A 27,678-nucleotide genomic window follows, 5' to 3' on the forward strand; every position below is an offset into this window, starting at 1 on the left:
AGCGCCATAGTTCTTCCTGCATTGATATCCTCGCCATGTCTTCTGAATCAGCATGGCCGACTTCCTCATCCTCAGGAAGGTTGATCTGTAAATGGATTAGTTGATTTATTTCAAACGGGTTCAATCACTGGCAGAGGCATGCTTTGAAATGGCAATTGTATCGATTTGGAGATCATCACAGTTTTAAACACAATCATCATTATCTATTCCGAAATCAGCTGGAACAGCCTGCATCTAGCTTTTCACAGGCTAAAAATGGATGGGTTGAAAGACTTTTTACCTGTCCTTGAAACCTCGCACTACTTTCTGGATAAGGATGACCTTGTCCGTGATGGCCTTGTCCCTCTCAATCTCCAGCAGCATGTCGTGATGATCCTGACAAACCAATACATCCTTAGTAGTAGGGTTGTTCCTATCATGTTTTTTTGCTCCCGATCCGATCCCGATCGTTTTAGTTTGAGTATCTGCCGATCCCGATATTTCCCGATCCGATTGCTTTTTTTTTTTTTGCTCCCAATTCAATTCCAATCATTCCCGATAATTTTTCCCGATCATATACATTTTGGCAATGCATTAAGAAAAAAATTAATAAAACTCGGACGAATATATACATTCAACATACAGTACATAGGTACTGTATTTGTTTGTTATGACAATAAATCCTCAAGATGGCATTTACATTATTAACATCCTTTATGTGAGAGGGATCCACGGATAGAAAGACTTGTAATTCTTAAAGGATAAATGTGACATTATATATTGTGACTAAATATTGCCATCTAGTGCATTTGTTGCGTTTTCAGTAAATGATACTGCAGCCATTTAACTGTTCTCCCCAAATGCATGATGGGAAGTGCAACCATGACTGTGCGTAGGGGCACCAATTGATATATCTTCTCTGCGTTGGGAAAGAACTTAGTAATTGATCATTTTCTTAACACCCTATCTTTCTTCCCCACATTGCCTCCCACGATATATTTGATTGCTGAGAGAGGGATTGTAAGGCTATAGCCAAATAAAAAAAGGCTCCAAAGGCTGTCAAAATTCTCTTTACTCATTATACGCTGCCTTTTAGCTTTATATATAGGTAAAACCGCGCCTTAATAGATTGAACGCGACAATGCATGAGTGGGTCGTGCAGCGCGTGCGTTAATTATTTAACATGATTAATTAAAAACAATTAATTACCGCCGTTAACGCAATAAATTTGATAGCCCTACTTTAAGCCAAAACTACTCTGGATGAGTGGAAGACATTTTGTCTGTGACATTAAATACAGTTAGAAAATGATTTAAATTTAAAAAATATATATGTTAAAAAAAGGCATGTCCGATATTTTTTTGCCGATTCCGATACTTTGAAAATGACGTGATCGGACCTGATCACATCTTTAATTGGTAGCTCTTTCAACAATATTTGAGACCTTCATCAACAACCTTAGTCCAAACATATCCCATTGATAAAGTTTGGTATATAAAGTGTGGACTTTCAGACTCTGATATTTTCCATTTTCCAGATCAATGCCATGTATGATTTCAAGATTCTTCATAAATGCTTGACAGGCAGTCTGAGACCACTTTTGAAGTTACTAATTCTCTTATCTATTCTTCTTGGTCCCTCCTACTGCGTTTTTTTTTTTTTTTTTTTCTTCTGCTGCCTTCCTGTCAGGAAAGCGTGCACGATGCTCCTTCCTGCACTTTCTACTTCCTGTCAGGCTTCCTGGACGACAGCTTGAAAGCTACAACGGTCCACGGACTTGTGTAGAAAAACCAAAAGTAACTTTTACTAAATCTGTCAGATGTTGACCTAAATGGAAACTATCAGCAAAGTGTCATAACTCTGTGCTCATCTGATAAAACACATCAAAATATAAAAATATGAACCCCAAACACACAAATATGAGGAACACCAGCGCACACTACTTCCTGTCAGAAACAAATGACTGGAAATTTTAGTCGAGCTGGGTAATTCTCATTACACAGTTACTAGTTACTAGTCATTACACAGGCAACCTGATAATTTTGTCCAGATAGCTTATTTAAAAACTTCAGTGATTGGTTTTATCCGATAGTCCTCGCAATGGTTGAAATGAAGATTGTTAATGTTAGAATGCGTGATCGTTCCACGTTACCTTGAGGAAAATTTTGGTTTTTCCCATCTGCCAGTCGTCGTCTCGGCCCAGCACGGCTTCAGCGATTCTCTGACAGGTTCCTCTGAGATCCTCCTGGAACACGTGTACACAAATATGCGAGAATCATCTCCACATATCAAAAGCCCCTTTCACATACGCCCAGTGGCGGACTTGGCAATATTGGGGCCTAAGGCGAACATATCCAGGGGCCCTCTTCATGGGTCAGGGGTTAAAAAGGTGAGAAGGGTGTGGAGGTAATATGTTGTGGTACACTAGGGCTGTCCTAAACTACAAATTTTCTCCTGATTGGTCAGCCGACTAGTTTTACGATTAATCGACTAATCTAATCATTTTCTTTTTTTCACTAATTTAATAAATTTTTGTTGACGCTTATTAATTCACAAAACTATTTTGGAACACTTAAATTCTTTATTAAAGTACAAACAATCATGTAAATAACAATAATTAATCACAAATAAACAATGAGGTTAAATGCTGATAGCATTTACTAGTGCAAAAGAATGGAAAGTAAACAGATTCAGAACACTGACTTTGTCTTTCCAACATTATTCAAAACAATTCTTAAAAACATTTCTAGCAATATTATTATAGTATACTACTATATATAATAGTAGTATAATAATTATAATAATTATTCATTGCCAATCATATTTGTCATGAAGAGTGTCATTTGAAAACTATTCTTAGTGTAGAATCTGTATTATGTAGTATTTATTAAACATATTATAATATTAATTCTGAAGTATGTGGGATTAACTCCAGAAATCATTATCTATATGACGAACATGACGTGCTTTTGCTGTTAACCAGCTGTTGAGTGTTATTGTATGACTGATTGGAACTGTACTACATTGTTTCGCCACACGGTGTGCTGTCGTGTATTTTATGTTCGGTGTGAAGAAGAAGAAAGTTAAAAGAGGCATTAGAGGCCTGTTCTCAACTTCTCCCTCACTGCTCTTTGGCTCTCATGGAAAGCACGTTCGCTCATGTGTTCGAAATAAACGATAGCCGACATGCAAAGTAGCAAGTGAGCTGTAAAAATAGCGAGCTTACTGGCGTGAAAACAGCGGAGGGGCTAAGTGAAGCTAACGAACAGCTAAGCAATGCTAAACCGCGCTAAATGAAGCTAAGCGACTGATACTCAGTCCTTCGTCGTGGAACAGTCCATTGTAGTGCGTGTGTGGGGGGAGAGATAATATAAATGCAGCATTCAAATGGCTGTATTTTTTTTGTTTTGTTAGTTGTTTGTTTGGTATGCTGACATAATTATACATGACGAATAGTTGGGGGTGGTGCTGGCTCCGGTGGCCGAAGCCGTTGCTCGCTGGGGCAAGGGCAGCTGGTTGGGGGCCCTCTATTGGTTGGGGGCCTAAGGCGATCGTCTACTTCGCCTGAATAGTAGATCCGCCTATGCATACGCCTAGGCGACCGTCTACTTCTCTTGAATAGTAGATCCGCCTATGCATACGCCTAAACACTGTATACGTCCCAGGAATTAAACGAGCAGCCCTTGTATGTGAAAGCAATATCCCAGGTCGACTGACACGGAGATTACACGGACATTTCACGGCTCGCGTTTTAGTGTAATGTCCGGGACTTTCCCGGGACAAGGCGTATGTGAAATCAAGCGTTAAATTCCCGGGTCACAGCACGATGGCTGATGACAGAAATATCACGGCGGGGCGATCGTCACTTCCTATTTCTTCGTAGTAAGACGAAAAGCGGTAAACAAACATCACACATATCAACATAGCAACCTGGAAGTAGCTAAATTAAACCGAAAACATAATGAAATTAAATTGCTACTGGATCGTAGAGCTGAGGAAGACAGCCCATCGTCCATCTCTGTAAATGTGCGGTTTATTTTGTTGCTGATGTTAGGGTCTGCAATTGCGGAAACAAGGTTGTACCTCAAAGCAGAAAACAACGGAGGGATCTATTCAATGGTTTATTAAACAGTAGGTTGACGGGGATCAATAATACTAGTACTAACCTAAGGTAGGCAGAGAGCTGATTAGATGACAAAACAAATACACTCAACTACCAGCACAACGTAGGGGATTTTAAAACAAGGCCGGCAGATGAACAAGCTAGCAAATGCACGTAATTCGAGAGTACGAGGTGTGAAATGGCGCCCAGCAAGTTAATATCTCGGCACCCTTCTCTTGGATTGCCTGGGTTTAAATACAGTTTTGATGACCTTGAATTGGCTGCAGGTACGACGTCGGGAATGCTCTCACAACCAGCTCTGTAACAAAACACGATTTGACAAACATTATGACAGTCAATGCCGACCAAAAATGACATATGGCTCGACCCTTTATGGCGCAGTGCGTCCCAGCCTGGTCAGAGAGTTGGGAGCGGATCGCGTCAGGGCGCGGCGCGTTTCAAACCGGTTACATCTACATGCGTGAAAGCAACGATGCGAGTAAATCCTGCATCACTTTACAAGGGAATTTACCGGGATGTCTGCGAAAAGGGCTTTAGTGACAAGTAACTAAGTATTTTTTTCAGTTTCAGGTATCAGTAGATCAATTGATCAGTATCAGTGAAAATGAATTTTCTCCAGCGACTTTTTTGCTTATCTGCTGTTTCTCGTGCAGTTGCTCTACTGTATCTTGCATCCGATCCATATGAACTGACAATTTCTCCGTCACTTCTCAGTATGCTACCTGCTTGTAGGCGGGTTTGACTCCAGGCATGAGCACACGGTAGCGGTCCACAAACTCCACAAAGGTGTAACGGATAGGATAGCCTGCGCGACGGATGCGAATGGTCTCCATCATTCCAGAGTACCTCAGCTGGCGCACGCACAGATCCCGGTCAAACAGCTACATCAAACACAAATATCATGTCATCCAAAAAAGAATGACACGAGGGCAACATACTGTATATTAATTACTTGTAACTGTTACTTCTTACATGAACAAGTTAGTTGCTACGTGAATAATCAGAGATTACAGCTACAGTGGAATGAAAAAGTATCTGAACCTTTTGAAATTAGTCACATTTCTGCATTAAATCACCATCAAAGGTGATCTGATCTTTGTCAAAATCACACAAATGAAAAAATCTCAATGGGGTTCAAGTCTGGACTTTGACTTGGCCACTCCACAACGTGTATTTTGTTCTTCTGAAACAATGCTGAAGTTGATTTACATCTGTGTTTTGGATTGCATTGTCTTGTTCCAGCATCCATCCTCTTTTTAGCTTCAACTGTCTGACAGACGGCCTAAGGTTTTCCTGCAAAACATCCTGATAAACTTTAGAATTCCTTCTTCCATTAATTATTGCAAGTTGTCCAGGCTCTGAGGCAGCAAAACAGCCCCAAATCATGATGCTCCCTCCAACATGCTTCACGGTGGGGATGAGGTGTTGATGTTGGTGAGCTGTTCCATTTTTCCTCCACACATGACCTCGTGTGTTACTCCCACAATTCAACTTTGGTTTCATCAGTCCACAAAATATTTTGCCAAAACCTCCCTGCAATGTCCAAGTGCCTTTTTGCGAACATCCAACGACCAACAATGGTTTTTTTTAGACAGCAGTGGCTTCCTCCGTGGAGTCCTCCCATGAACACCATTCTTGGCTATAGTTTTACATATAGTTGATATGTGCACATAGATATTGGACTGTGCCAGTTATTTCTGTAAGTCTTTAGCAGACACTCAAGGGTTCTTTTTTTACCTTTCTGATTATTCTGCGCTGAACTCTTAGCGTCATCTTTGGTGGACGGCCACTTCTTGGTAGAGAAGCAACAGTGCCAAACTCTCTCCAATTGTAAACAAATTCTTTGACTGTCGATCCAGACTTCCATTCAGAGTTTTAGAGATGGTTTTGTATCCTTTCCCATCTTTATACAAATTGACAATCCTATATCGCAGGTCTTCAGACAGCTCTTTTGACCGAGCCATGATGCACATCAGACAATGCTTTTCATCAATACGGATCTGACCAGGTGTGTTGTTTATAGTGGGCAGAGCAGCTTTAAACCACTCATCCGTGATTGGGCACACAGAAATTGGTTTCAATTGCTGTTTAAGTCTCCTTAGGCAGAGGGTTCACTTACTTTTTCCCCCACTTCTGTCACTGTTTGCATGCTATATTAAAATATGAAAACCTATGAATATATGGGTGGTTTTAGTTAACCTTTTAACACCTAAGCCTATTTTGGCCGAATTTGCATGCATTTGATGTTGCCTTTATATTTCAAAGAAAAAAATGTTTACAATGGCCAAGTTGGGTCCCTTTTTTCAGGACACCTTGAACTTCATGTCTAAACTGTTGTTTTCTTCACTGACTAATTATAATCCACATTTTGGACCCAAAGAGACAAAAAAAATCCCAAAATATTTTTTTTTTCAAAATTTGTAATGTTGATGTCCCATTGACAACCAAACATGCTTGACCAACCGTTTTGAAGCTTGATAATATTTATTCAACTTGTTAGGATAAACATTCAATAAAAAAATAAGATTGAATAGTTTTATATTTGACAATACAACAGAAACAGCAGGTATGGTCATAGGCGTTTTTGGCCTTTACACATACAATGGTCAAAACAGGTTATATACAGTGCAAAATAGTGAGAAAAAGATTAAATATATCATCTAACACACAAAGGGTTTGGAAGTTGTTTTTTTTTTTAAATTAGCTGTTGTACCCATCACCTTATCAAAAGTATATACGTACATGCAATCAAGCTTCTTGAACACACATCTAAATAAAATTGAAACGATTATAGTGAAGAAAAAATATATATAACATTGAAAAAAAGTATTTTAAAAAATATTGACAAGTACTTCAGTTCAATTCAAAATTTTCAGGCATGCGACCGAATAAAGTTTAGGGTTTTTTTGCGCACTCAATAATGCTTCTTCTTGAACAGGTCACGGAGCTGCGTCTCACACAACGTCACACAGCCTACTCTTTCGCCGTTTGCGCGCTGCTGTCACTTCTACTCGCCGAGACGCCGACTCATCCCAAGAAAACAACGACAAATACGGCTCATCTTCTTCCTTGAGTTAATGAAATAATGCATTAGCTTGCGCTAAATGTAGTTTTAGATTCATTCTGCACGTTTCAAAGTCGCTCGCTCAAATCAACCGGCCGTTGCTTGCTTTGTATACCTGCCTTTCAATAGTTGGCGCCTCGCTCGGAAATTTATTAAAAATGATAACATTCGGTTAGTCCTTCTTGACATTACAATGGCTCTTGGGATATGTAGTCTTTTGTGCTGCTTTCGGATTTTAAAAAGGACAAGAAATTATGGAAATATGGAGATGGATACATGGTCCGTGCAGCGTTTGAATGCATATTTATGAGTGCAATAAAACTCAAATGACTTTATCACCCGTTTTTCTTGGCCGATTGACTTCAAATAAAAACCGGTGTGGACATCAACTTCCGCACTTTCAAACGAGCCCAACCAGCGGGACGTGGGTGACGTAATTACAGCGTGACAAAGCTTCAAAGACGATATGCGTAAACGAGTTGCTGCCGACACGTTCGGTGTTAAAGGGTTAAAGCAGACACTGTTTTTGCATCTGTGTGATTTTGACAAACATCAGATCACATTTGATGGTCATTTTATGCAGAAATGTGAGAAATTCCAAAAGGTTCAGATACTTTTTCATACCACTGTAGCTAGCTAGTAGAACATACGTTGTTTAAAAAGAACAAAAATCACATAAGGAGACTAGGGACTCACCATGGGTTTCTTGTACTCATTGGGTTTGATGCAGCGTACAAAAAAAGGTTGACAGACGCTCAACGTTCTCATGAGCAACTCCAGAGATTTTTTGAACTGACTGCTGAGAGTGGGAGAACGCTTCCTGGTCTCTGCCCCCTACAAACACATACACATACACACACAAAGTTAGTCGTTTTTGTCCTTCCTGCGCTTCTTCCTCTTTGTGGCAAAGTTTAAAAAAAAAAAAGAAAAAAAAAAGTTGTCCAGTCAGATAAGTCCAGGAATAGGAAGAGTCAGGGTGATTTTGTTGGTTATGAAAAACTGATTGTTTATGTGTAGATTTAGTTGAAGAACTGTTACATGCAGTCGGAGCTCATGTTTTGAACTTTTTACCTTCGGGAGAGGACTGGATGGAAGATGTAGAATAGGAGCAAAACCACACAGAAACTGTAAGGAAACCCCAAAAACATCATGCACACACACAGGTACACATGCAGGAGAGGTGAAAGTTACATAAGATTCATGTTTTCTTATTAGCCTAATCACTTATTTTATGTGTTACCATAGCAACATCAGCCTGGAAAATCTGCTTGACAAACTTGTTCTTGGAGGAGTGAACCAGCTGGATGATGTCGCCATATAACGTGTCCCGATTCTTCTCCAGGAAGCCTGGGAGACACCTCCATGTAATTACAGAGTTATGTTGTACTGTATGTTGTAGTGTGTGCGTAGTGGGTTGCTACCTCTTGTTTCATAGTAGACTACCCCGGCAAAGTGTTGGATGCCGAACTGAGTCTCGTGGTTGTTCTTGGGCGGAATGTAGTTGCTGTTCACTTTGTGTTGGAAGTTGAGTTTGTTCAGCATGGTGCTGTCTGTGCCCTGGAACATACGTAGCTTTGATTTAGGAAAACCCTACTGGTGGGGTTTGGAATTGCATTGGAGTGGCAGTTTGATAACATTTCAAGAAGTAGATATTTAAAGACTAACAATGGAATGCAGGCAATCCAGCAATATTCAAAGGGTATACTCTTGATCCTTTGTGAAGAACGACTAGAATGACTGCAGCTTAGCAGCTTAGCTTATTTGAGATCCAATTGTAATACAGTGATGCCTTGGTACTTTGCGCTTCAAACTTCGCGCCCTCAGTCCATCACTGATTTTTTTCAATTACAAATTAAATAAATAAATTGCAGTATTTTAAAGAGCTGCACTCAAAAAATGGGGTGTTGAACTGACATAAAAAAATTATGGAAAGAATTTGCACCTGATAATATTGCTTTCCTTCAGCATTTAGCAAATGTGTCCTTTTAACATAAAGCACACATGTCTAGCCAACATTAGGCACTCATGTTGCGCGAACATAACGCAGTCTTGTTGAGCCAACACAAGGCACTCATGTTCACCCCAAAATACATGTTGAACCGACATTATAGAAATACATAATTTGCACCTGATTAAATTGCTTTCCTTCAGTATTTAGCAATTGTGTTCTTTTAACACAAAGCACACATGTTGAGCCAACATAAGGCACAACTAGGGCTGTCAAATTTATCGCGTTAACAGGTCGTAATCATTTATTTTTAATAATCATGTTTAAATATTTAACGCATGCCCGGAACGACCCACTCACACATTGCCGCAAACAGACTAAAATGGCGCCGTTGTACGCATATACAGAGCTAAGAGGCAGTGACAAGTGAGTGGAGTGGATACAGGCATTCATTTGGACCGTGCTTTTATTGCCTAAAGCTTTGATATGTCTTCCACAACAATTATAACTATTGAGGCAAGCAACGTGGGAAAGCACGACAGGAGTTAATCTTTTTCTTAACACCCTGCATTGTACACAACACAGAGACGATACAGTATTTGCAGCCACTACACACAGTCATGGTTACTCACTTCCCATCATGCATTTGGGCAGAACAGTTAGTTAAAAAAAAAAAAAATCGACTTAAAAAAATTATTCACTCTCATATTTTAAACTTTTAAACAAATTACGTCACGATGAAGGAAATAGTGTCTGTAACTATTTTTTAAATTTTATTTTATCTTTATTTTATCAGGCAGTCTCATTGAGATTAATATCTCTTTTACAAGAGAGGCCTGAGCACAGAGAAACATTCACAAATATCAAACAACACAAAATACACTAACGGAAAACGTTACAATAATCAGTAAAAACATCACACAAAGGAGATTTAAAATCACCAAGATGAATGATTGACTGTACTGCAGTTTAAGAGTAGTTTGCAATTTGTTCCATTTAAGAGGAGAATAGTAGCTAAAGCCAGTTCTGAATATAGTATGAAAAAGAACATCTCGACCACTCCTTGATGTCTGTGATTTCTGCATCACGACCCTTGTTATATGACCATGTTTCACCCATAAAATCCCCCCAAAAATCCAGCTGTGGCCATTTACAGCTGTGTCTTGACACTCGGTGATACATGCGACATGGAGTTTTTGGATCGAAACAAGATAAGTCCGGGATAATATCTCGTGAAGTCATGCCGTCTGTAATTCTGCTCTCACGTGCTCTCATCTCCAGATAGGGTTTTGTTGTTTAAAAATTTTAAAAAGAAAAAAATCCCCTCCTGCTCAAAATTTTTCTTCCCCCAGAAAATTGAGATTTTAAGCTTTCCAATGATGTATCACACATGCATATCGGACAATTTTGAAATTTGGCCAAATTGGGGCTCTCAGAGTGGAACTTCAAGTCACCTGAGTGTTTTCCGCCATATGAAAATATATATGGCGGAAAACACAGGCAAGACTGAAAAAGCAGTTTCTGCTCTTGCACTCTTCTTTAAAAGAAACTACTGTATTTTAAGCCAAAAAGACTGTTGGGCTCGATAGAACAATATGTCTATGTGCTGCCATAGCAGATTCATGGTGCATTAAGCCCCTGAACTATTTTTAATTTGTCCGTTTTACCCTGGAAACCCCCGTTTACAGACGTCGCGCAACCGCTTTTGTTTCAACCTAATCATAAAACGAAGGTAATTAATTATAGTTATTATTCAAAATGTCCGTCATTTTTAGCTTTGAATCATTCATTGATGTCTAAAATTTCGTTTAAAAAAAATAACTTTAAAAAATTATTTACTCGCATATTTCAAACTTTTAAACAAATGACGTCAGAATGAAAAAAATGGTGTCTGTTAAAAAGTCACGGATATCTACCTCATAACTATGGCTTAATTGTGTTTTTTTTGTTACTGTCGCATTTTCTCCGATATGTTAGATGATAATCGATCCATACAAAGAAAAATTGAAGAAAAAAAAAAACGTTTAAAAGGGTAAATATATGAAAAAGAAAATCTTGACCACTCCTTGATGTCTGCGATTTCTGCATCGCGACCCTTGTTATATTACCATGTTTCACCCATAAAATCCCCAAAAAGTCCAGCTGTTGCCATTCACAGCTGTGTCTTGAGACTTGGTGATTCATGTTGCATGGAGTTTTTGGATCGAAACAAGGTAAGTGCGCGATAATATCTCATTGAAGTGGCGTCTGTAATTCTGCTCTCGCGTGCTCTCACCTCCAGTTAGGGTTTTATTGTTTAAAAAAATTTCTTTTTTAAAAAATGCCCTCCTGTTCAAAATTTTTCTTCCCCCAGAAAATTGAGATTTTAAGCTTTCCAATGATGTATCACACATGCATATAGGACAATTTTGAAATTTGGCCAAATTGGGGGTCTCAGAGCGGAACTTCAAGTTACCTGAGTGTTTTCCGCCATGTATATACGTATATGTATATATATATATACATATATATATATATATATGTATATATATATATATATATATATTTTTTTTTAATGACCTCACGTACCTTAACTCTTTGGCTGCCATTGATGGCAATAATCGTCCAATCCATTTTAACTGGAAGGGGTTGGAAGCAATCAAATGAATGCTTCTAGCCCCTCCAAGTTGAAATCGACGTTCATTGCCGTCAGTCAGTGTTTTCAATATCAATTTTCTTCTCTACTGACTACCACCACTCAGGCTGTCACCTGGGCTGTCCCTGAAAGGGTTAATGTCCCCTAATGGTTTTCCTTGTCACATTAACACATTGGTCAGGCGAAGTTGGGTGTCATCGCGTACCTTGGGGAATCGACTCTCCTCGTCGATGAGCGAGATGATGTTCATGGGCTTGATGGCAATCATATCGAGGGCGTCTTGGTTGTCGGTGAACTCAATGTGCTGCCAGTTGATGTTCTCTAGGTTGTACTCCTCTTGCTCAAGTTTGAACACGTGACGCACAAAGAACTGCTGCAGGTTCTCGTTTGCGAAATTGATGCACAATTGCTCAAAACTGCCGGCACAAACAAGGGCACTTAATGCCGTCACATGCGTGGCTGTATTGTTTGTGTGTTTTACCTGTTGACTGTGAAGTTCTCAAAGCCAAAGATGTCCAGCAGTCCTATTGAGCGTCTGACAACTTTGCTGTGTGAGGATGTAGGCTTGTAGATGGCAGCATTGATCTTCTCGACGATCCAAACGAACAGACGGCCGTAAATACCCTATGCACGCACACAAAAAGCTTCAGTCACTTAAGTATGGTAGGCTTGTGCTTTGGTGCGGTGTTCAACCTTGACGAAGGCGTCGCGGACGTCAAGCGCTTGTTCCATGCTGAGTGGCGTGGAAACGGTTTCTCCTCTTGTGATCAACGTTCTGCTCGTTAGACAGTTCATCAAGTCTTTGCCGTCCACCTGCGCGCACACGCGTAAACACAAATTATTACTTGCCAAATAAAAGCTAACATTTTGTGATCCGTGCAACGTTATGTCTAACAAGTCCCCAATTGATTAATCAATCAAGACAGAAAATCAAAACTTCTTGGGTGTCAAAATCGCCACTTCTAGTACATTTTGAAGGTGTACTACATTTTAGCAGGACACCGTTTTTTTCCCCCTACTCTCGTCTCTTTTCATCCCGTCTTTCCTGTTCGTTTTGCTCTAGCTGCTCGTAATGTTCCTCTAAGGTTCACATTGACAGGATTGAACAGACGTCATGTTTATGTCAGTAGAGAAATAGACTTCATAATGGTATTGATTGGGACAGATCGGTCATGCACTGCGCCTTGCATTCAAATAGGGGGCCGCCCACATCAAGAAGAGCTGTTGACAAACACATGCACGCAGCAATCTAACGCCAGATTTCTGCTGAAAAAGTACGACAGCTGTACCGCATACAAACAGGAAGGATTGTCTCAGAAGTGATTTGTTCGAGGATTCAAGGTAATTATTATATTTTTCGTACCATGTATACATTTTGAAACGTTGTGCAAAAAATCATTAAGCCATGACCTGCCAACGTTGTGAAAAATTCGCCGCTACTGCATTGGCATCATAGTTCGCAACATTTACGTACAATAAATGCTAACTGAACGTTTTTTTTTTTTTTTTTTTTTTGCTTTTAACCAACAATCTTAATTTTAATTAATTTTAATTTAATTAATTTTATTATTAAATTAAATTAATTTATTTTAAATTAATTTTAATTTAATTTAATTTTAATTTTAATCAACAATCGGTTTTAAGTCAATATCTATAAAGAATTTGGGGATTTAAGCATTTATTCACAAGAATTTTCACCGGAAAAGCTCTGTTTACGTAAGACGACGCTAACTGCATTTACTAACAGACTAGCATTGTACTTCGATATATTTACGTAAAATAAATGCTAACTGCACGTTTTTTTTTTTTTGCTTTTAACCAAGAATCGAGACTGTTTTACGTCCATATCCATAAGCGGATTTTATGTGTCTGAAAAGTTTCATAGCATGTGATTGACTTTCCGATAGATATACATAAAAGTGGAAAAGCAATAAAACTGCAACAAAAATGAATGACATGAACAGAAAAAAAATTTCTTATAATGGTTCAAAATTATTTTTCGAGCACCCTAGACGGTCATTTGCTATGCATATAATTTTCAACAAAAAAAAAGTTGGAAAAAAAATATTTTAAAAAATGATTTTTTTTTCTTTGATCAAAGTTTTTTTTTTTCGATTGAAGCAACTTTTTTTAGTGATTGAAAGATTTAGACATAAATGTCCTAATCATAACATGGCCCAAACACAAAAAGGATTGCTTCAATCAAAAAAAACTTTTTCAATGAAAAATTAAGTGTTCAAATGCAAATTTTTCAATCTCAAATATTTTTTCGCATTCAAAAACTTTTTCTATGATTGAAATTTTTCTTTTTTTGATTTTGTTTTTTGGAAATATAAAATCTATATTTTTATTTATTTTTTGATTGACTAATAAAGACAAAAATGCCCTAGCCAAAATGTGGCCCAAAAACGAATCAACATTACTTCAATCAAAAAAGTTGCTTCAATTAAAAATAATAATAAATCAATCAATAGATAAAAAAATAAAAAAAGCTTTCACATGCATTTTTTTATAGTTTCAAATTTATTTCTGCATTCAAACACTTTTTTTTTTTTAATTGAGGCGACATTTTTTTGGTTGAAAATATATATTTTGATTGAAGCAACTTTTTTATTTTTTTTTAAGCAACTTTTTTTTTTTGATTGAATAATAAAGACACAAATCTACCTCCATATGGCTCCGCCCAGGGGATACAATTTTTGACTGGGGTAACGAAATTGGCACGACACCGGCAGGCGTACCATATTCAATGGATGACGATCTAGGCGAAAAGTATTGCCTAAGCAGCCTGATTTAGAATTCCCCTGAAGAATGATGGAAAAAATCGCTCATTGTCAACTTATTATTATAAATATTCTTGTTAGTTAATTTTATTGCTGACACCACGTTTCAAGGTCATCAACATGTTGTGCCCCCCCTGCCCCAAAAGTCAAACTCCGCCTATGTCCATATCTGTAAAGAATTCAGGAATTTAAGAATTTATTCACAAGAACTTTCAACGAAAAAAGCTCTTTGTCTGTGATTCCACTTGGTCAGCTTTGACGGCCTCGCCAACAATGCAGGCCCCCTGTTTATCGGCCCCGCGCCCCGTGTCCCGTCAATACATCATGAAGTCTATGCTAGAGTCATACTGTGGAAGCCTAGCAGCGTATCCATGTGATGTCACCGCCCTACGACGTCAACAACATTGGTGACCTATTAGTTAAGCAAACTTTACAAATTGTATAAAAACGAAAACATCATGAGATGTTTCCATATCAATTTATTGTAACTCATAATAACATTTATCTTTTAAGAACACAAGTCTTTCTATCCATGGATCCCTTTAAGAATGTTAATACCTTAAAAACTAATGAAAATAATCTGATTTTTTCCCCAAGCGGCCCTCAAAGAAAAAAGTTCGGACACCGCTGGATTAAGGTGACTGTGTTCTGACTAGGAGTGGGAACCTCTTGGTACCTCACGATACGATACGATTTGCGATACAAAGCTCACGATAACAATGATCTGACGATTTTGCGATACAACGATTTTCGATACATTGGTCAGGAAATCATTCCAGGATATTCCACAAAAAAACTAATAAACCGAAAAACAAGCTTCTGCTGTGAATTGGAATGAATTTATCACTAGTAGACGTCCAATCCATTTGAACATCCCTCCCAGTTCAAACGGATTGAACGTCTATGGCCGTCAGTGGCAGCCAATGCCAGGCAAAGAGTAATTTTGGGCCATTTAAGGTCATTTACCTGTTGATTTTCAGTTACTTCCTGTTGATTTTGGGGTATTTTATGAGTCACTTGCTGTTTATTTTGCGTTACAAAGCAGGAAGTGACCTGGGAATTCACCCAAATTAATAGGCAATGACTCAAACTCAACAGGATCTGTAAATGCCCCGAAAATCGAACCGAATGACTGTGAATGCTCTGGTTTTGAATAAACGAACGTTCCCAGTCTAAATGGATTGGGCGTTGAGTACTGTCAATGGCAGCCTTTTTTTTTGTTTTTGTTTTTTATTTGACACCTTTTTAAAACGATATCTCGATTCTTGACAGGGGCCTATCGATAACCTTTTGGGATACAAAGTAGAGATGTCCCGATCCGATATTTGGATCGGATCGGACGCCAATATGGGCAAAAAAATGCGTATCGGATCTGCCGACACGGAAAAATTCCGATCCAGACTTCCGATCCAGTTTTTTTAAAAGTCCGGTATTTACATAATCCATTCCAGTTTTTGCTTCGGTTTCCCAAAAATCCGGTCTGTATTTTACGGCACACCTTCAACACATTACATTATCGTCTCCCAATTTACCGAGAGACTTTATCGGTAAAAATGTCAGCTGTGTGGGATCATTTCACCTTAAAGGACGACAAAGACGAAGAGGCAGAGTGCAACATATGCCACAATAAAGTCAAGCGTGGTGGTAAAGCTGTAAGAAGTTTTAATACAACCAACTTAATCAAGCATTTAGCGAAATACCACCACAAACAATGTAAGGCGTATGTTAAGAAAACCGAAGACAAAAAGAAAGGTCCTCCGCAACTAACACTAGCAGAATCTTTTGCTATGCGTGACAAACTGGCACTCGACAGTCCCAAAGCCCAGGGAATAACAAGAGTCATTGCCGAAGAATTCATTCTGGATGACGAGCCATTATCTCTTGTGAGTAAAGACGCACCATCCAACACTTAGAACCACGGTACACCATGCCCAGCCGTCATTACATCCTTGAGCGATTCGGCCGTAGAAGATTCGAGAATTATTCACAAACATCCAAATTCCGATTATTGAAATATGTCGAGTAAAGCGGAACTAATACACAGCGCGGTCTTCGGGACGCAATGAGAAACGGACCGCATTGTGTCCCGAGAGTAAACATCATGCTTGCGTAATGCCAATGCTCAACTCACGGCTTTAGCTCAACTCATGCCGCTGGATAAAAAACACAAGAATACCTGACTGCTGCTGATAGCCGCTATAAACTACGTCAACATCGTTTTACTGTAGATAATAGATATCATATGTATATAGAATTAGATGCAAAATGATAGACTCGACGGCGTTGGCAACATTGAAGTATGGAAAACTACATGCGTTAGTAAACGGCCGCCATCTTAAAGCAGGAGACTTTCCTAGTAGGCTGTTGTGAACCTTCCAAGCGAACCTAATTAGCTTTTTATCTAAAATACTCCTAAATCGGCAAAATCTTGACTTGAATCTATCTTCAAAGCAGTTTTAAAACTTTCACATGTTAAAAGTAGACAGAGGGGAAATTATGGAATAACGGGAGCAATTTTAACAACTTTAACAGTTGATTCGCAAAATTAAATTAATTGAATGTAGTTTAAAGCTGCTGATACAGAATGGGGACTTGAGTATTTTATTTACCGTTTTAAAATGTTAACTTGATACTGAAATAGTCGTTTATTTAAACCTGAGAGGCTTTTTATACAGTTATTGTAACTAATGCACGAAACATTAAAATAATCTAATAGCTTGGGGGGGGGGGTGGATTTTCCACTGAGGTTGTTTGTGTGTTTTGCTTTTTTAAGACAGTTTACAATATTATTTGCACGTTTTACTGACTGACTATGCCATTTCTGTTTGTTATTTATAATGTTTTGTGTTTGTCACTGAATAAACAGGTCAGTTTCTTGTTACCAACCGTTGTGTGTTATTCAAACTCACCTAATTCAGCTGGCTAGTTGTTATTAAGAGTTCTAAAACTCTTTTCAACATGAGTCTGACAACTAAGTTAGGAGGCTAAATAACTTTAAACTTTAACACATGCTCAGATAGGCTGGTATCGGCCAGTATCGGTATCGGATCGGAAGTGCAAAACAATATCGGTATCGGATCGGAAGTACAAAAACCTGGACAACCCTAATACAAAGTCTCACGATATATCACCATTTCCATATTTTGTCACACCCCTAGTTCTGACCTCTAGCAGCGTTGACGTGGTAGAAAGATGCGGGCTGCGTACGACCTCACAGGCATCCAAGTTGTCATATGTTCGTGCTGCAGGTCCATAAATTTTCCATATGAAGAGAAAAAACTTTTTAAAAAAGTGTTCAAATATGCTTTGATAGAACAGAGCCTGTAAAGACCTTCATAGCGCAGATTGCCCATGTGTAAAATGGATGCCAACAGTTTGGAAATCTCCCAGTTCTCTTTATCAGTGAACATCAGAACCTGAAGAAACATTGGCAAAAAAGAAGTTAGATTGTAAGGGAAACGGAAGGGGAGTCAGGTGTAATCCTATGTTACCTTCATGGCGGAGCGTATGTTGGAGTATTCCTTCATGTCGTCACGCCCGTCACAAACGGTACACTTTCCCTGTACACGCATTTGTACTGATCAGTGTAATATCAATCAAATCAAATCATAATGAGGCTGATATAACAGATGGACTGACGATGGTGAGGTATGTGTAGTCTGTCGCCTTGCTGAGGCCCAGCTTCTTCTTGTCTTCTGCCGTCATGCCCTTTAACATACAGTAAAAAATGTGGTAGTTCCTCTCATCCTGAGCCTGCACACAAAAACACAATTTGAATGATCATATCTAGATTTATGTGTCAGTGTTTGAGTTACGTACCTGTCGACAGACTCGCGACTTCTCCAGCAGGTATTGTTCAATCTTAGCCCCCTCGATGGCTCCTCTCTTGTTGAAGTGGATGTCGATGTATTTGCCGAAGCGGGACGAGTTGTCGTTGCGGATGGTCTTTGCATTTCCAAAGGCTGCAGGGAAAACAAGTAAGCTAAATTGACGTATTACTCAGTTCTCACTCCCTACAGACTGACCTTCCAGAATGGGGTTGGCCTCCAGAACCTGCTGCTCAATCCATGAGTGTTGACCGCTGATCGCTGCCAGGAACTGCAAGATCAGCTTGGTGCTTTCGGTCTTTCCCGCTCCAGACTCTCCACTAATCGGGTCGGGATACAGAGGAGAGCTTCAAAGTCACGGATAACTAACGCAAGTCTTGGTACATACCTGATGATGCAACACTGGTCGCGATTGTTTCTCTGCATGTTGAAGTAACAGTTGTCTGCAATGGCAAAGATGTGAGGAGGCATCTCGCCAATTTTCTTGTTGGTATACAGGCGGATCTGGTCTGGCGTATAGATAGGAAGCAGCTGATATGGATTGATTGCTACCAGGATCGATCCTGTGTATGTCTGAAAGGAAAAGGCCGAAGGGAAGGCTATAATTAGCCACGACGGGTGACTCATTCATTCATGTGGGTGTTTGCTTTTCTTTGGACATTTAAATGGAAGCCAGAGTAAAAACTGGCTCTAATACAGGGGAGAACATGCAAACTAAGAAGGCCTTAGCCTGGGTTGAGTGCTACTTGCTGACTGCACCCTCAAGACAAAACTACTTATTCCAGTCCCTTCCATCCACACTTTTGTCTTGTCTGCCACTAAAGGTTCATTCATTCATCACATTCTTTGTAAGGAAACACAAACTTCTTTTTCACAGATGTTCCCAGGCATGCTATAACACATCGAGTCTCTTGCAGAGGAAATTCATTTTAGCTGCTGGGATTTTCTACCTTGTGTTTTAGTAACAAGCCAAGGGTAGTGATTGAAAAGGCATAGAGCACAGGTGTCAAACCGATTCCAGAAAGGTCCTAGTTGATGCTGGATTTTGTTCCAACCGATAATGCGCAGAGTTTAACCAATGAACTTCCTGCTCAAACAAGCAGCACCTGACAAAGTTTAACTGATTACGCATGTAAAAGATATAATTGGTGAAAAGGTGTCCTCTTCATTGGTTGGAAAGCAAACCTGCACCCACTAGGCCCTTTCTGGAATCGGTTTGACACCTGTGGTGAACAGAGATGCAAATATCAAGATTTGTGGATATTGGAGACCCCTTTGCATAACTCAACTTGGCCAGAGATATCTGCATGTCCAGCTAGCCAGAAGATAACCCTGAGAGACAATGTCTCAAAGCTGACCTGGAAAAGCCAAGACACTATGTACAGTGGGGCAAATAAGTATTTAGTCAACCACCAATTGTGCAAGTTCTCCTGCTTGAAAAGATTAGTGAGGCCTGTAATTGTCAACACGGGTAAACCTCAACCTTTGATTTTTAAAGAATTTATTTCCAAATTAGAGAGGTAAATAAGTATTTGGTCACCTACAAACAAGCAAGATTTCTCGCTGTCAAAGAGGTCTAACTTCTTCTAACAAGATCTAACGAGGCTCCACTCGTTACCTGTATCAAAGGCACCTGTTTTAACTCATTATCGGTATAAAGGACACCTGTCCACAAGCTCAGTCAGTCACACTCCACACTCCACAATGGCCAAGACCAAAGAGCTGTCGAAGGACACCAGAGACAAAATTGTAGACCAGCACCAGGCTGGGAAGACTGAATCTTCAATAGGTAAAATGCTTGGTGTAAAGAAATCAACTGTGGCAGCAATTGTTAGAAAACGGAAGACATACAAAACAAATTATAATCTCCCTTGATCTGGGGCTCTATGCAAGATCTCACCCCGTGGCGTCAAAATGATAACAAGAACGGTGAGCAAAAATCCCAGAACCACACGGGGGGACCTAGTGAATGACCTACAGAGAGCTCGGACCACAGTAACAAAGGCCACTATCAGGAACACAATGCGCCGCCAGGGACTCAAATGCTGCACTGCCAGACGTGTCCCCCTGCTGAAGAAAGTACACCTCCAGGCCCGTCTGCGGTTCGCTAGACCAGGGGTTTTCAACCCAGTCCTCAAGGCACACTGTGGGTCCTGGTTTTTGTTCCAGCCGATCCAGCAGAGACAGTTGAACCAATGAGGCTTCTGCTAAAACAAGCCACACCTGACTGCAATCAACTGATTGCACTTGTAAAACACCAGATTGGGGAAAAAGTGTTGTCATCTTGTTTGGTAAGAATGAAATCCTGCACCCACAGTGTGCCTTAGTGGAATAGGTTGGGAACCCCTGCGCTAGACAGCATTTGGATGATACAGAAGAGGACTGGGAGAATGTGTTATCGTCAGATGAAACCATAATAGAACTTTTTGGTAGAAACACAGGTTCTCGTGTTTGGAGGAGAAAGAATATTGAATTGCATCCAAAGAACACCATACCCACTGTGAAGCATGGGGGTGGAAACATCATGCTTTGGGGCTGTTTTTCTGCAAAGGGACCAGGACGCTGATCTAGCAAGGGCATTGAAGATGAGACGTGGCTGGGTCTTTCATCATGACAATGATCCCAAACAGCAGCCAGGGCAACAAAGGAGTGGCTTCATAAGAAGCATTTCAAGGTCCTGGAGTGGCCTAGCCAGTCTCCAGATCCTCAATCCCATAGAAAATGTATGGAGGGAGTTGAAAGTCCGTGTTGCCCAACAACAGCCCCAAAACATCACTGCTTTAGAGGAGATCTGCATGGAGGAATGGGCCAAAATACCAGCAACAGTGTGTGAAAAGCTTGTGAAGGGTTACAGAAAACGTTTGGCCTCCGTTATTGCCAACAAAGGGTACATAACAAAGTATTGAGATGAACTTTTGGTATTGACCAAATACTTTTTTTCCACCATGATTTGCAAATAAATTCTATAAAAATCAAACAATGTGATTTTCAGTTTTTTTTTTTCCACATTCTGTTTCTCATGGTTGAGGTTTACCCATCTTGACAATTACAGGCCTCTGTAATATTTTCAAGTGGGAGAACTTGCACAATTAGAGGTTGACTAAATACTTATTTGCCCACTGCATACCTAGAATGAGATAGCTGGTTTTCTGGAATATTCCCAAAGCTATCAGTAGGAGATTCATGCAGCCAAGCAGGGACTCTTATTTTGGATGGCAATCCTACCAAGCTGTGTTCAAAGAGGGGCATATCAGCGGATGATGTAACATGCGTCCAGCGTCTCAGGTGGACGCGTGTCAGCCACGAAAGACGAGCTGGCCATGTTGAAAAACGTCTGTGCACGCATACCCGAGCCGCTTACCGCTAGGCACTTGTTTAACTGAGAGGTTCGTTTATCAAGCTACCATTTATCCACCTCATTTTCAGTCAACATCTTAAACATGCCACAAACAGTATGTGAAGCCTCATACAAGTGCAAACTTACCCTCCCACCACAGTTTGTCTTTGGAGGAAACAGGAAAAGGAATGACAAGAAAGGCAAGATAGAAAAGAATCAAAAGGTGAAGAGCTGGAAATGCATGAGAAAGTTGTATGATAAATTAGAAGTCTAGATAGGCTGTCAGGTATGAGTAGATTGATTAGACTACCAGAACCAGGCCAGGAAAGTAGTGCGTAACTCACATAAATTAGCTTCTCGCTGTATCTGATGAGCAAATTGCGTAGGATTCCGGCCTCGTTCAGGTCTCCCAGGCGGATCATGTCCTCCACGCCATGGATGGAGGTGGGATGCATGGGCTTGATGTTAGTGGCGTTCTGAGGGGAGATCCAGTGCTCCTGCACATGGAGGGTTAGGACAGTTTAGGGTAAACTCAAGCAACTTTACTCCAGATCTAGAAATATTTATATGGTTTGAAGTCTGTATACATCTCGCCTAATGCAATCTTCTGATATGCTTGCAAGCATGACCAGTTGTTTTTCACTGAAACTGCTGATAGTTAGTTTTGCCTCAGGTAATCATGGACTTTAACTGCTAACAATAATCATGGACTTTTAACTGCCAACCAGCAAGGCTCATGACCTATTTTGCATGATCAATTAATAACCAAACAGACACACCTCCTTTTTAAGTACAGCGTATAAGCAACGCCGAGTTCACTGTTCGGTGTGCATTTCTCTACACAGCTTTGTTCTGTCATTGAATGCACCCAGAAATTTCTGAAATTAAAACTGCGCAGTAATGATCCCTTGCCTCCAGTCTTTTACTTTGCAGACCAGTCTAGCCGTCTCACCTGAATTGAAAACGAACACGCGGAGGACCTGAAAGACTGCCTCCAACAGGTTGGTACCAAAATGTAGTTTCCGAGAATTGTTTTAGTTACTGCTAGTGTGGTGGTACTTAAGCAGTAGATCGATTATCCTTTGTCCCTTAGGTTCTCAAATTATCCTAAGGACCATGAGAACGTAAGTACCAGGGAATCGTTTTGGGCCTAAAGTAGACCCTACACAGGAGTAGTACTTATGTATTAAGCCCAGGAACATTTCTCTTTTTGGGTTTCCAGGAACACTTCTCTTTTTGGGTTTCGTTTTCTTTATAGTTAAAAAGAAAATGTCTGATCTTTATTATCATTTAAAACACAGGAAACTTAACCCACGAATAGAAGCTTTTCGTCCAGGAAAAAATGTTTAAAAGTTACATTTAATCCTGACACAATTTGACATTAATTTTGGGCAGCCTATGAAATAATTTTCTTTTGAAAGGCGATATGATTCAGCTCTAGAAAGCTTTACAGAATATGGTAGGTACTTCACAAATTTGGTTTGAGACCTTTTTGTTGGTACAATAAGCAGAAGATCCATGAACCTTGGTCCCTTAGGTTCTCAGGGTCAACAAGAGGTACTACCTAGGAATCGTTTTGTGCCTGAAATATGATCCTGAACAGGAGTAGTATTTATGGATGAACCCAGGAACATCCGACCCTTAGAGTCTCATTTTCTTTATGGTTCTAGAGAAACTCTTTGACCTTCAACATCCTTTATAACACAGGACACTAAACCCATATCTAGAACCATTTGTTCCACCAACAAATTGACATTAATTTCATGATTAGCTAGCCTCGGAACCAGTTTTCTTTTGAAAGGTGATATAAGTCATAACTCACATTTCCTTCATCATCCACCACCTGGATCTGTCCCGAGTCACAAAGTTTGACCACTGCGCCGATCGGAACTTCAAACTCTCTACCGCTCTTCAGGTCCAACCACACGTAGTCGCCCTGGAAATGGCAGTTTTTTTAAACAACAAAATTTCAACGTGTAGTGACAAAATAACCTGAAATGATATTTAATCCATATAAACATGGTTCATATGCACTTTACAATGACTGAGTACCATGGCTGCATCGTACCGGTAGCAACGTGCTTTGTTTCACAACAGTGTTGACGTTTCGGAGTAAAGCCCATTTAGCCTGATCCTTCTCGTAAAGATCCACATGGTCCCGACGTTTGTACATAATCTCACAGGATCTCGCTCAGTGATTTAAACAAAAAAAGGGTGCATCGAATCCAATCCGGGGGTTGGTGGTACGTCCCCTCTTCCCATCCCTGGAGGCCGGTTGATGGCGGTGCAGGTGGCCCGGGGGACCACCCTGGATCCTGGGGGGGTGATGATGGCTCATTTTCTGGGCTGACTGGGTGGGGGCCATGGCCCTGGGATGGCGATGGGGCAGCGTAGGGTCGGTTGCCGACGGGTTTACACTTACAAGGGATTCGCACAATTACTGGTTTCTGGATCACAGAGCTGATTTTTGTACACTCCACCCCTCCCAATCACTTACAGTTGGGCAAATAAGTATTTAGTCATCCACTAATTGTGCAAGTTCTCCCACTTGAACATATTAGAGAGGACTGTAATTGTCAAAATTGGTAAACCTCAACCATGAGAGACAGAATGTGGAAAAAAAAAAGAAAATCACATTGTTTGATTTTTAAAGAATTTATTTGCAAATCATCGTGGAAAATAAGTATTTGGTCAACACCAAAAGTTCATCTCAATACTTTGTTATGTACCCTTTGTTGGCAATAACGGAGGCCAAAGGTTTTCTGTAACTCTTCACAAGATTTTCACACAACGTTGCTGGTATTTTGGCCCATTCCTCCATGCAGATCTCCTCTAGAGTAGTGATGTTTTGGGGCTGTCAATGGGCAACATGGACTTTCAACTCCGTCCACAGATTTTCTATGGGGTTGAGATCTGGAGACTGGCTAGGCCACACCAGGACCTTGAAATGCTTCTTATGAAGCCACTCCTTTGTTGCCCTGGCTGTGTGTTTAGGATCATTGTCATGCTGAGAGACCCAGCCACGTGTCATTTTCAATGCCCTTGCTGATGGAAGGAGATTTTCACTCAAAATCTCTTGATACATGGCCCCCTTCATTCTTTCCTTTATACAGATCAGTCGTCCTGGTTCCTTTGCAGAAAAACAGCCCCAGAGCATGATGTTTCCACCCCGATGCTTCACAGGGGGTATGGTGTTCTTCGGATGCAATTCAGTATTCTTTCTCCTCCAAACAAGAGAACCTGTGTTTCTACCAAAAAGTTCTATTTTGGTTTCATCTGACCATAACACATTCTCCCAGTCCTCTTCTGGATTATCCAAATGATCTCTAGCGAACCGCAGACGGGCCTGAACGTGTACTTTCTACAGCAGGGGGACACGAGTGGCAGTGCAGGATTTGAGTCCCTGGCGGCGCATTGTGTTACTGATAGCGGCCTTTGTTACGGTGGTCCCAGCTCTCTGTAGGTCATTCACTAGGTCCCCTTGTGTGGTTCTGGGATTTTTGCTCACCGTTCTTGTTATCATTTTGATGCCACGGGGTGAGATCTTGCATGGAGCCCCAGATCGAGGGAGATTATCACTGGTCTTGTATGTCTTCCATTTTCCAATAATTGCTCCCACAGTTGATTTCTTTACACCAAGCGTTTTACCTATTGCAGACTCAGTCTTCCCAGCCTGGTGCAGGTCTACAATTTTGTCTCTGGTGTCGTTTGACAGCTGTTTTGCCTTGGCCATAGGGAAGTTTGGAGTGTGACTGACTGAGTTTGTGGACAGGTGTCTTTTATACCGGTTATGAGTTAAAACAAGTGCCAATGATACAGGTAACGAATGGAGCCTCGTTAGACCTCGTGAGAAGAAGTGAGAAATACTTATATACCATTCTAATTTGGAAATAAATTCTTTAAAAATCAAACAATGTGATTTTCTGTTTTTTTTTCCACAATCTGTCTTTCATTGTTGAGGTTTACCCATGTTGACAATTACAGGCCTCTCTAATCCTTTCAAGTGGGAGAACTTGCACAATTGGTGGTTGACTAAATACTTATTTGCCCCACTGTATCTTATAGACTCCCCCTCCCCTTCTTTCCCTGGTCAACAGGCCCCCCACAATGTGTCAACCAGAAATACATTTAGCTGACGATAGCACCAACATATTAATAGTTAGTGTAGGCGTTCAATGTATTTCTTTTTGTTGTTTGTGTTTCTTTTCTTTCTTTTCATGTGTTTCTTTTCTTTTGTTCTGTTCCCCCATAACCCCTTCCTGTTCGCTGCTTTGTCATGATAAACGAGGTATTTTAAATTGTCACAATGGGAGTATGTCATGGTCTCAATATGAAACAATAAAACTTTACAAGGCTTATTTAAAAAATCCTACTGATGAAAACAAAAACAAATATCATAGATACAGAAATAAACTCACGCATATTTTAAGGAAAAGCAAATGTAGCTATTATACAGAACATATTAGTGCAGCCCAAGGTGACTCTAAAAAAACATGGGCAGTTTTAAATAAAGTCATAAACAAAGGCCAGAAGTCACCAGTGCTACCCGATTCTTTGGATGGCAACATTTCTCTATTGGCTAACAACTTAAATGACCACTTCATTTCCATAGGTGAGGAACTTGCAAACAAAATCAGACCCCCTGTAGGTCTATTTTACAAACACTATCTTTCTGGCAATTATTTAAACTCATTTTTCTTTAGACCTACAGATGTTACTGAACTCCATACAATTATTAAAAACCTGAGAAGTTCTCATACAGCAGCAGCAGATGAAATAAGCAGTAAGATCATGATTCCCATTGCCCATATAATTGCAAAACCACTTGCGTATTGCATTAATTTGTCCCTACTTCATGGCGTAGTGCCAAAACAGATCAAAATTGCCAGAATCACTCCAGTGTACAAATCTGGAGATAAAAATAACATGAACAACTACCGCCCAATTGCCATTCTACCCACTCTCTCCAAGGTACTAGAAAGAGTCGTATACAATAGACTAAGCGAATACCTAGACAAGTTTCACATTCTAAACAGTTCACAATATGGCTTCAGAAAGAAGAATTCAACGTGCATGGCCATTCTAGATCTTGTTGAAAAAATTAATGATGCCTTTGAGCAAGGCAAGTGTGGCGTTGGCATTTTTTTGGATTTATCTAAGGCTTTTGACACCATTGACCATAGTATTTTACTGGATAAGATACATCATTATGGTATTAGAGGAATAGCATACAACTGGTTCAAAAGTTACTTATTTAGTCGACAACAATATGTAAGTATTAACAATCACGTTTCACAAAAAAAGGAAATAAAACATGGAGTCCCCCAGGGATCAATTTTGGGCCCACTACTTTTTCTTATTTACATTAATGACCTTGTTAATTCTTCTGACATACTACACATGATTTTGTTTGCTGATGATACTAACTTGTTTCTTTCACATAAAAACCCATTAGACCTACAGCATATTTTAAATGCAGAGTTATTAAAGATAGATAGCTGGCTCAGGTGCAACAAACTTTCCCTCAACATCAACAAAACCAATTACATAGTATTTAGATCAAACAAGAAAGCAGTTGACACAAACAGGATTTGTCTGAAAGTAAACGACGACAATTTATTACAAGTTGATTCCACAAAGTTCCTGGGAGTCTTCATTGATAAGTCTCTCAACTTCAAATGCCATATAGAACACCTTATATCTACACTATCCAAATATGTTGGACTATTCTTCAAAATACGACACCATCTCCCTTTAACCGCACTTCTTACCTTGTACAAAACGTTGTTTGAGCCCCATATCAACTACTGTAACATCATATGGTGCAACACGTTCCCCAGTCACCTAAAGAAATTAGAAACTCTACAAAAGAAGATGGTACGGGCCATGTCCTGGGCTAGTTTCAATGCTCCCACCTACTCCTTGTTTTATAATTTACGCCTTCTCCGACTCACTGATTTAAACACATTTCATAACGCATGT

The 27,678-nt window shown here is 39.9% G+C and overlaps 1 protein-coding gene across 10 annotated transcripts in view; it reads right to left on the reverse strand.

Annotated features, from left to right (window-relative positions):
* LOC130917533 (unconventional myosin-VIIa-like) overlaps positions 1 to 27,678 on the reverse strand; it is a 62,396-nt gene that overhangs the window by 27,157 nt on the left and 7,561 nt on the right. For 3 of the 10 annotated variants that reach the window (XR_009063484.1, XM_057839038.1, XM_057839034.1), the window contains 21 exons: positions 23,519 to 23,632; positions 22,041 to 22,193; positions 21,844 to 21,861; positions 18,748 to 18,932; positions 18,558 to 18,679; positions 18,352 to 18,494; positions 18,172 to 18,285; positions 18,024 to 18,092; positions 17,864 to 17,948; positions 17,698 to 17,774; positions 12,443 to 12,562; positions 12,231 to 12,373; positions 11,955 to 12,165; positions 8,588 to 8,723; positions 8,407 to 8,513; positions 8,238 to 8,291; positions 7,863 to 8,000; positions 4,825 to 4,983; positions 2,132 to 2,224; positions 281 to 375; positions 1 to 85 (listed from right to left, as the gene is read on the reverse strand). Coding sequence is in view for 9 of the 10 variants with exons in the window: in XM_057839038.1 (XP_057695021.1) it covers positions 1 to 85; positions 281 to 375; positions 2,132 to 2,224; positions 4,825 to 4,983; positions 7,863 to 8,000; positions 8,238 to 8,291; positions 8,407 to 8,513; positions 8,588 to 8,723; positions 11,955 to 12,165; positions 12,231 to 12,373; positions 12,443 to 12,562; positions 17,698 to 17,774; positions 17,864 to 17,948; positions 18,024 to 18,092; positions 18,172 to 18,285; positions 18,352 to 18,494; positions 18,558 to 18,679; positions 18,748 to 18,932; positions 21,844 to 21,861; positions 22,041 to 22,193; positions 23,519 to 23,632 (2,421 nt within the window). In the remaining variant the exon portion in view is untranslated. Of the gene's footprint in view, positions 86 to 280; positions 376 to 2,131; positions 2,225 to 4,824; positions 4,984 to 7,862; positions 8,001 to 8,237; positions 8,292 to 8,406; positions 8,514 to 8,587; positions 8,724 to 11,954; positions 12,166 to 12,230; positions 12,374 to 12,442; positions 12,563 to 17,697; positions 17,775 to 17,863; positions 17,949 to 18,023; positions 18,093 to 18,171; positions 18,286 to 18,351; positions 18,495 to 18,557; positions 18,680 to 18,747; positions 18,933 to 21,843; positions 21,862 to 22,040; positions 22,194 to 23,518; positions 23,633 to 23,764; positions 23,870 to 27,678 lie in introns of those variants that run through there. The other 7 variants (XM_057839040.1, XM_057839035.1, XM_057839041.1 and 4 more) reach the window with 4 other exon arrangements.

This window comes from Corythoichthys intestinalis, chromosome 6, assembly GCF_030265065.1.
Source record: "Corythoichthys intestinalis isolate RoL2023-P3 chromosome 6, ASM3026506v1, whole genome shotgun sequence".
Lineage (NCBI taxonomy): Eukaryota > Metazoa > Chordata > Actinopteri > Syngnathiformes > Syngnathidae > Corythoichthys > Corythoichthys intestinalis.